Source organism: Nesoenas mayeri (assembly GCF_963082525.1).
Source record: "Nesoenas mayeri genome assembly, chromosome: 1".
Classification (NCBI taxonomy): Eukaryota; Metazoa; Chordata; class Aves; order Columbiformes; family Columbidae; genus Nesoenas; species Nesoenas mayeri.
The window spans coordinates 82367726-82378276 of record NC_137541.1 but is presented as its reverse complement, the minus strand read 5'-3'; the positions used below and the strand labels follow the sequence as shown (position 1 = coordinate 82378276).

General features: G+C 41.0%; 1 protein-coding gene across 1 annotated transcript; it reads right to left on the bottom strand.

Annotated features, from left to right (window-relative positions):
• Nucleotides 1–3851: 3851 nt before the first annotated feature.
• STYK1 (serine/threonine/tyrosine kinase 1) lies at nucleotides 3852–10306 on the bottom strand (the record flags this gene model as incomplete). The annotated part of the gene is made up of 9 exons (XM_080363662.1): nucleotides 3852–4056; nucleotides 4759–4855; nucleotides 5122–5162; nucleotides 5404–5612; nucleotides 5865–5948; nucleotides 7558–7739; nucleotides 7984–8232; nucleotides 9219–9362; nucleotides 10240–10306. The coding sequence occupies 9 exons, from the start codon at nucleotides 10304–10306 to the stop codon at nucleotides 3852–3854; spliced, it is 1278 nt and encodes a 425-aa protein (XP_080219788.1).
• Nucleotides 10307–10551: the final 245 nt, after the last annotated feature.

The following is a 10551-nucleotide window of genomic DNA, read 5'->3' as shown; positions in this document are numbered from 1 at the left end:
TTAGCTTTTTTCACAACACTGATTTTCAGCCTTGCATCCTACATGGCTAACCCACCTAATTTTTGCCTTCTAGGATGCTGCAGGCCTGCAGCTTGTTCTGAAATTATCTGGGATTCAACTACATGAAATACTGAAACCTAATGAACATAACTGACTGTAATTAGCCTTTTGTGGGTCGCTATGCCCTTTAACTTCAAACACATACAAGGGTCATGCTCATTGGAGAGATACTGAGTGAACATTGAATCCACTCTTCACACAGAACAGTAAAACCATTCCTTTAATGTGCATTTATATTTTTTACAAGAGCATTACTTGAAATGCCAAAATAATTAGAGAAAAAAAAATTAAGGCACTGTCAAGTTAGAAAACACAAATAGTAGACGTCAATGAGAAAATTTGTTTTGCAGACTGATTCTGCTTCTTTTGAAATGAAGGCAAAAATGTTTATGACTTTAAGATACTCTGATTTTTTACAAAGTTTGCATAGTCATTAAAATCAATTATGAAATATTTTCAGATAAGCTTTGTGCAGCTTATAATATAAAATATAAATATTGAACTAGCAAAACTCCCACTTTTTCAATTAAAGAGACATGCCCCTCTTCCAGGCAGACACTGAAGGCATACAGGTGTATTTTCACTGGGACTTCGACCCCTCAGCTGTCCTAGGGCAAGTCTTAGCATAGGCACCATTAACTTTTCTGCAATAGCACTGGCACAGCCAGAACCTACTCAGAATGTGAACAGTCAAATCATGTGCACTCAGGTAAATCACCAGTGCAACAACACTTGTCACTGAACAGTGACAAGCAAGTCTGTGGAACTAACATTAACAAACATAGTGGAAGCAAGTTTAGAACTAACATTAAAATGTATTCACTGATCAATGCACAGCATATAAATGGCTTACAAGAAAACTACATACATAAAATGTCTCACACTATTATTTTAAACTGAATCTGGAGTTCATACTCAGCAGCTCACTGAGAAAAAGTTAATCTCCTCCATGTGATTACCAAAGTTATCTGTGGTGTTTACATGTGAGACCTTGAAGTAACTGTGTTATCATCACAGTATTCACAAAATGCTATGGTCACAATTGTCACAGGTCATGTCCAATATACAGATCCGCACTGCAGAAGTCATATAGCAAAGCTGTCACCACAGAGATAAACACAGTCTATCATATATTCTCACCATAATCACACAATAATGTCACTATGCATGCTTATTCTCATCATACGTTATACTGTAGATCAACTTTTGTTATTTGATGTATTCTTAACATTTCCATACTGTTTTCACAGTAGCTGTTATAACTATGGACAGATGTCTTCAAAAAAACAAAATAACTCAGCAACAAACAACTCAAAAGAGAAGCACATGAACAAACTACCTGCTTTGCTCAAAGGAATGATGAGTTAAGAACCACCCCTGGGAAATTAGGTCTGTAAGGACTTTTTCCTGAGACAAGCAAGGAATAATATGCCTTTATTATTGGAGTACTCGACACCACAGCTACTACAGGAAAGAGATACTCTACATGAAGATATATGATACTAATGTAACAACTTCTGCATCCATAGATACACAGGTCTTTGCTTTTGGTTTTAAATATAGTACCCCTTTTCCTATGGGAAGCTATAGTATAAAGCACTGGAGAAGACCCAGCCAGTTACTGAACACAAGAACCCAACCGTGTTGAACAGGTCCTTAGTGAATGCACACCAAACCATCAATTTGTGTTACCTACTCTGTACACTTTTTCTTATAGTGCTGTGCCACATAGCATATTCCCCAGGGCATCTCCTCTTTTGAATACCCAACTGATGATGTTTCTTGGGACATAAAGGACAGGGAAACATTTCCAGAAACCACCTTGTGGTGGGTTGACCCCGACTAGCTGCCAGGTGCCTGCCAAAGCCACTCTATAACTCCTCAACTGGACAGGGAAGAGAAAATATGATGAAAGGCTCACATTGAGGTAAAGACAGGGAGAGATCACTCAGCAAGTACCATCACAAGTAAAACATACTTGACTCAGGAAAATTAATTTATTGCCAATCAAAATCAGAGTAGGTTAATGAGAAATAAAACCAAATCTTAAAACACCATCCTCCACACCACCTTCTTCCCAAACTCAGCTTTACTCATGATTTTTTCTACGTCCTTCTTGCAAGAAATGAACGAGGATGGGGAATGGAGGCTGCAGTCAGTTCCTCACACACTCTCTGTGTCACTCCTTCCTCCTCCCACTCTTCTCCTGCTCCAGTGTGGGCTCCTCCCACAGGAGATGGTCCTCCACAAACTTCTCCAACATGGGTCCTTCCCACAGGCTGCAGTTCTTCATTAACTGCTCCAGTGTGGGTCCCTTCCACAGGGTGCAGTCCTTCGGGAACAGACTGCTCCAGAGTGGGCTACTCGCTCTGTGGGGTCCTGCCTGAAGCCTGCTCTGGCTATAGCCTCCTTCAGGCACAGCCACCTGCTCCAACATGGGGTCTTCCATGGGCTGCAGGTGGATCTCTGCACTACTGTGGACCTCCACAGGCTGCAGGGGCACAACCCACTTCATCATGGTCTGCACCACGGGCTGCAGGGGAATCTCTGCTCCAGCACCTGGAGCACCACTTCCCCTTCCCTCTCCACTGGCAGTGGTGTCTGTAGGGCTGTTTCTCTCACATATTCTCACTCCTTTCTTCTAGCTGCTGTTGTGTATTATTTTTTACCATTTCTTAAATACATTATCACAGAGGCGCTACCAATGTTGCTGATGGGCTGTCGAGGGTTAAGATTGTGGGGTGACAATAAAACCCTGGCAGATGTATTGTTAAGCCCCTCTTCCCCGCCCCCCCCCCCCCACTTCCCCCTTTTGCCCCTCCCTCTCCCCCCTTCCACTCAGGACAGGCGATCGGGAGAGAAAAAGAAAGACAGAGAGAAGAGAGTTGGAAAAAATTAAAGATGTTTTACTAATGCTACTAATAAGAATAGAGAAAATAATACAAAATATACAAAACCAATCTTGAAAGTCTCAGCAACTGCAGAGCCGGCACCCAAAGTCCTGGATTAGACTCCACAGCCAACCAGAGCTGGATTCAGTCTCTCACTAGGCCTCAGTTGCAGGGACGACTAGCAAGGTCCTCTCCTAATGTCGGCCATAAGCAGAAGGGACAAGATCCTCGTGATCTCCCATTTTATATGAAGTATTCACGTGAATGGAATGTTATACACAGTTGGTCAGTTGTTTCTCGTCACCCTTCTCGCAAGATGTCCACCCATGCTTATCAATAAGTTTGCATTCCATTGCTAGGTTTTACCAAAACATGTGTCTGGTTCTCCAGGAAAATGTAGTTAATATGAAGGCTTTAGCTGACAGGCAAAATTCACTGAAAGAGAAACTTGTTTTTAACAAAACCAGGACATGGGCTTGGCCTTGGCCAGTGGCAGGTCCATCTTCGAGCCAGCTGGAACTAGTTCTATTGGACATGGGGGAAGCTTTTGGCATCTTCTCACAGAAACCACCCTTGTAGCCCCCAGCCACCAAAACCTTGTCATGCAAACCCAATACATTCCTTTAACTCAAGTTTCTCATTACATTTTCTACAGCTTCCTAAACCCACTTTGCTCCCAAATCACCACTGGCAGAGTGATATCAACAGGTCAGTTTAATAATAATAATCATGATAATAGTTTGTTGTTTCAGGGATGGAGGAGAGATCTGAAATATATATATAACATATTTGAAAAACAGAGGGATCCCTTCAAATGCATACACCTCATTCTGAGCTTGAGAAGTGTCTAGAAAGGGCAAACTCAGAGACTTCCCCTTCACCAACATGTGAAAGAGTCCTTTAGAGTATAGTGTATTCACTCACTAGACTGAGCACGTCAACTCCAGCAACATTAGCATAGAGTTCAGGCACCACGAACTCAGGCACCTGCAGCACTGCATGATTATTGCAGGTCTTCATAGCTGCTTCTAGAGACCGGATCAGGTCTGCTGGAGAAGGCCGGTTAGTTGCATTCCACTGCCAGCAGGACTTCATGATGTTGTACCTGTAAGATGGAGAAGTAAGGAGGCACTGGGAATGAAAAGCAACACAAAGTTTCACTACAGTCATCTTACATTTAAAACATCTAGAGACCTCCCCTTTTTCTGCTTCATGTAAAGTTCTTTCCATGACCCTTTGACATTTGCAACCACATAATAACGTGTGGGGGCAAAGGCATGCAGTTGTTTGAGAGGATGCCATCTGTGAGCATGGGAAAAGGGAAAAAGATTGTTTGGTGTTCCCTTTTGAAACAGTAACTGAAATTCCTTATGGAAGAAAAAGCCTCTGAATATTAAAATAAACAATGTCTTCACAAGAGGAGGTATAATGCCTTAGATCTTCTGTGTGCATGCTTTGTTCATTCCAGGAAAAATCTCACAACTTAGAGTAAAAACATACATAACTCCAGAATAGTCCTGTGCTTTGCAGGGAAACGGGAGCAACAAAATGCAATGGAAGACATGGAAACAGAAACAAGAGAAATTTTCAAAAGCAGGAAAGAGAGGTTTTGGCAAGCAAGGTTTCATGCAGTAGAATCCAGTAAGGAGATGTGGTAAACATGAGAGAACAAGTCTCCTCATCTAACAGGGTACTGTTTTGTATAGTCTAGACTTAGAGATCTTCTTTAAGATTTAGTTTTGTATATCTCACTTCCATTTAGCTCTGCAGATCTCAAGTTCAAATGTCCATAAAGAAAGTAGCTTACATGGCTTGCTGGCAGCTTGAGGGCTGCTTCATAATGTTCTGTCTCTGCAGGTATGATAAAATGTCAGAAGGTGGTACCTCAGGATATGGTGGAGCACCTGGAAGGGAAAAAGGAATTAAGGTAATGATTGCAGATAGCAGCTTCTGTATAAGAATGCCTTCCTCCTCTACCAAAAGCCTTTTTTTCCTACCACAACTCACTCTGAGAGAAAGTCTAAAACAAATTGACAAGACTTCACAAGTTAGAAAAAACAGGATGGTTATTTAAATGGTCCAGCTTTACATTCTGAAATTTGAGATTTTGGGTCTTGCTAATTTGCTGCTGCCTTGCATTTTTTTTTTCATTATCATTAAATCTTCTTACCTAATGTAATCATTTCGTACAGTAGAATTCCAAAAGACCATCTGAAACAAAAGACAACATACCAATGGTAAGTTTCCACTCTAGCTAGCTAGCCTAAATACATAAAATTGACTACGCATGACCTGCAGAAATGAGAAGAGAAGCTATGAGCTATGAAGTGGGCATTATGCTGAGAATAGATGTGCCTTATTGTGAACTTCAGGACATGACATGATGCATAAAGGAGTGAAAGACACAGGCCTGACAGAGAGATTAACTTCTAGCCCAGAAGTTAAATCATACATGTCTGCTTTGATGCTTGGGGGTTTCTTCAGGAGCCGCTCTGGAGCCTGCCACTTGACTGGCACAATCTGTGTGACTGAGTTGGCACCGTATGTGTGAATTTCATAGGCAAGACCCAAACCACAGAGCTTAGCAGTGAAGTTGTGATGAAGGAGGACATTCCTGGCAGCAATGTCACCGTGGAACAAATTATTCTGTTCAAGGTAAGCCTGGAAAGTTGGAAAAGAAAGAGACCATTATAATTCTATTTATTTTAATTTATACAAATTTCACTTAGTTTATGCCTGTCTTCCCTGCTGTGGAACAAGGGTGTATACTCACCAAAATAATGCAAGCATATTTGGCTCAGTTTTAACAAAGCACATCTTCAGTGCTCAGGCCAAGAAGACTTAGGCTACCATGCAGACTCGTGTTGCAATCAAGCAAGAAAGAAAAAATGCAGTGAATATAAGCAGACTTACCAGAGCTGCTGCAACTTGCTGTCCAACTTCATATACTTGCCTCTCAGTGAGGTCATAAGGGACACCATCCATTGTCATTACATCCTAGAAACACAAGAGCAGTCCTTGGATCAAACACATGCCTTAGCTGTAGGCTACCAGGGAACATTTCCTTCTAATCTAATAAAATGAGTACTATCTAATCTTAGGCTTTGCCAGTTAGTTTCACAATTGGTCACAAATTGACTGAAATATAAGGGTACATGGATGTGTGATGTGGATGGATGGATGGATGGATGGTGTGCTGGGTAAGACAAGTACACTAGAGACAACTGGTGGGTAAATGGAAGGGTGGAGAAGAGATGAATAGGTTAGACAGACATGGGCAGAATGACAGTGGAGAATGACAATCCATATGCATGCATGAAAGACCTACTATAAATTAGAATCATGAGTAGAAAAGCACATTGATAACATATGAATCACTATCTGGTATGAAACTAAATATCCATCTCTGTTACCACCCTGCCTGTAACAGTGACCCTAGCTGGATATCCAGATGAGAGAAAGAGAATAAGGTAAGCACACAATGCTTTTCCTGTGTCGTTTTCCAGCCCCCAACTATTTTCAACTTAAGGACTTCCCGAGACGGTTATAGTTTCCACATGCTCAGTAACGTTTGAAAGGCTATGGTCCATGAATTCATTCACTCATGTCTTGAAGCCATGTGAAGTTTCAAAATCCACAGCAGTCAGTGGCAAAGAATTCCATTAGTCAACTCCCCACTGCATGAAGCAGCAACTCCATTTGTTTTGTACATGGCACTCACTAGCTTGATTTGCTACCACCTTGTCCTTCTGCTGGGATGATGGATTTATATGGTGACATGGCAGAACTTTCTTTCTATGACTTTCTAAATAATGTCTAATATTTAGTTTCTTTTTTTGCTTGATTTAACATTTCCATCAGACTTTATATTTTAATATTATAAAATTAGTCCCATTATTTCAGTCGTCATCAGCAGGACTACTCTTCTTCATGGGCATAATTTCATTTTTAACTATACTGAATTTCATCTGTACTTTTTATTGGCCAGTCTCTCAAACTTGAAGGATCTTTCTGCAAATTCTCAAGGTCAGTCCTTGCTTTTACTGGTTGGTATCACTAGCAGTCTTTATCACCTCCTGTCATCACATTTCTAGGTTATTGATACATATAATGAACAGCACCAGGTCCTAGCATATATACCAGCAGAACTTCATGGGTGACCTCCCTCCATGCAAGTACCAACCTTTCACTTTTATGTTGTTTCCTGTGTTTTAATCAACTACTTGTCACTCAATGACCTTCTCCTTGGTGTCATAACTGCTCTGTTCTCATAAACGCATTTGGAGTGGGACATTATTTAGAACTTTTTAGAAATTCAGGTAGCTGTAGCAACTCTCATTCCAATGGTCTGCAAAGTAGGACTTCACTTTACAGAAGTATGTCAACTTCTCCAAACTATATTGTATCAACAGAGATATCCACTAATTCTATTCCAGTTTAGAGCTGGGTAGAACTTATCTGGGGGACAGAAATAGTTTAGACTTATCTAGATGGATGCACAGAGAGATGAAAAGAATCATCTGTGATTTATGGACTATGACTTATGGATAGATATGTACCTAAGGAATTTAGGAAGATATTCTACCATCACTTTGTTTTGACTCACCTTCCGACATGACCATAGAAATGTCAACAGGTCACCAAGAGACACATCTTCCATGATCATATAAAGTGGAAGCTGGTCTACACAGCATCCAACCAGTTCAACCAGGTTCTCATGACGGCCAAGATTTTGATGGAATTTAATCCTTCCCAGGAAATCCTTTACTTCCTGGGGACTAGCCGGTTCTGTAAGAAAAAAACAAAACAAACAAATGAAGGCAGCAAAGAACAGGGTGAGTAGCTTTTACAATCAACATGAATGGCAATCTTCTTTCATCTTGCCAAGGCACTCCTTCCAAAACACCACTGATACTGAACCTGATATCGAACACAATGTGTTCTTGTCCAGTAATGACTACAAAGTTCTGCTCAGCATCAAGTATTTGATACAGAGATCTGTAACAAAGTGGATTCTGGCCACGTGCTTTACCTTGTAAGGCTTTCAATACTACAGTCTTAGTCTCCCCACGTTTCCCAGTTGTCAATTGAGCTCTGTAGATGCTCCTGTAGCGGCCATGTTTTATCAGCTGCAAGGTGCCTGGTGAGAGTTTCTCTCGTGGTATCTCCAATTCTTTCAGAGTCAAGGAAGCAGAATTTAGCAGGCTTTCCACAGAGGTCTCACTCAACTGGATATAGCGGTTCTCTGTTGAGCTGGATTCCTGCTGATTGTTGTCATGTGCTGACAAAAACAAATACACATGATGCATAAAAGCAGACAGATGAACTCCTGTAGCAGGTGGTAACGTCTATCTTTCTATCCTCTCTGATTTTTGTTCCATACTGCTTTGGAAATCAAGACAAAGTAATGAACTGTTATTGTATCTTAGCTATTCTGCACCTTGAAGAAGTAAAGGAATTAATCTCCTACTCTATTTGTTGAAGAGGCAGAATGAGTTTGGAGATCTGTTTATTTTAACTATGTAAACTTTATAGTTAAGACATGTTTGTACTTTATTCCCATCTGCTGAAGCAATGACCATTTTCTTTTATCACCAGTTATGAGTTGTTATGAAAGTGACATGCACAGGGTGTTCCAATGAAGGCCCTATCTTTGTTCTTAATTACTTCCCCTTCTATAGGCTGAAGAGGCTTTTTCCTCTACAGTCCCCATATCATTTCAGAACCGTATTTTCACTTCCACATAGCAAAATATGTTTGCACTACCAGCGAACCTGTCCCTATCCTCCACTAGTCCCTGTTCTATTTCCTGCCGTTCTCATAGGAAGTGGGAGACAGCAGCGTGAAATTAAATTTATTAAATGACAGTATAGAAAGTGGATTAGCTAGGTGTGATCTACATCAAAACAACTGTCATTCATGATTACGTCAGTGAAACTTTCCTTGAAGTAGCATCTAGAAAGCTGTTCCAGAAACACACTTTGCAGCTCTTAAGTGATGTTACCACAGTACATTAATCAGCCTATATGGTATGTTGTTTTAGGTTTTCTCAGATCCATCTATACTGCAGATGCCACTGTTACTACTGCAAGTGGGATAACTCAGGGTTCCCAGTTTTTCTAATGTTCACAAGGATTGCTGAATACCACTCAGGCTCATCAGAGCCTGACTGCCTACTGCCTAACAGTTCGAGCAATGCGAAAATGGGATTGACTTCTGGCTACTGCAATCAACACTCTTTCCTCAGTTTGAAACACATTTTTCTACCTTGGTGTCCAGATGGTGATGATTGCTTCTGCTTTGCTCGCAATCCTCGACAGTGGAGCCAAAGGATCACAGTTAGCACAATGACAAAGAAGCCCACAAGGAGAACTGGGACAACAATCACTTCAGTCTGATGTTCACGCACAACTATCACCAGAAAAAGAAAATGGGAAGCCAAAGAATTAGTAGCACTGCCTGATACACATTGGTTCTGTATAACAAAGTAGTAATAACCAATTTCAGCAACTTTCAAACCCCAAAGCATGTGTATCTATCCTCTGTTCCTTGGAACAGCAACTCAACACTGAACATCTCATTTTTCAAAGATGCTGAGTATCTAAACTGTATGAAACCACTGGGACAACTGGACATAAGATCACTTATTTAGATACCTTAATTCAGAGGGTAGGAATTGTAGCCATGTGTAAATATCATCTACCAGTGAAACAGAGCAAGCCCTGGCAGAGGGATAGGAGGGAGATGGGAAGGGCTGGAGGTTACTGTGCCATCACAAATACATGTACCATTACAGGTTCAGCTCCTTCCATCAAAATTATAGGGAGCATTTTAAAGAAAACAGGGCATGGTCACTTTGTAACTAACAAGGATGTTGCAGGTAACTAACTCTCTTAGCTCCTCAGATTTGGAGGTGGTGCTATTTTTGTACAGGGCAAGACCACATTTCAGTTCCCAAAGATGACAAAGTCATGAAATCAAAATCTCACAAGACTGGTCCTTAGGGAAGCAGCAGGGAATCTTTAATGACTAATATTATGTCTCATTCAAAGTAGAAATACTCTAAAATGGCTAAAATTCTGTGAGATTAATCCCACCACAAAGGCTGCGTGCCCCTAAAAGCTTCTACTGCACTGAGACACAATGCAGAAAGAGCTCAGTCAAATCCTTCTGTGTGGGCTGGGATGCAAGTGGAGCAGGGGAAAGGGCTTGGCCTGCTTTTTAGCAAAACTGGCCTTCCTGCTCAGCACGTGAAAGCTTATTACTCAAAGAAATCTGTGAATCTTACCACATAGCTTGTCATTGCTGTTGCACTCCAGCAGCATGCGTGTGAATCTTTTTACATCCCCTACCATGTTCAGTTCCAAGCACGTGGGTCTCTGACGTCTGTCTTCTGCACAGACAAGAAGAATATTAAAGAAATCTATCAGGGGGCAGGATGATTTATGAAGCAATAAGTGAACTGAATACGAAGGTTTCTACTCCTTATGATCAGCAGTTGTGTGAAAAAGCAGCACTAGGACTTCAAGGCTTAGGGAACGATACAGGATATTCACTATCAAATCCTACAAATGGCAGAATGCATGACCAGATAGAATTT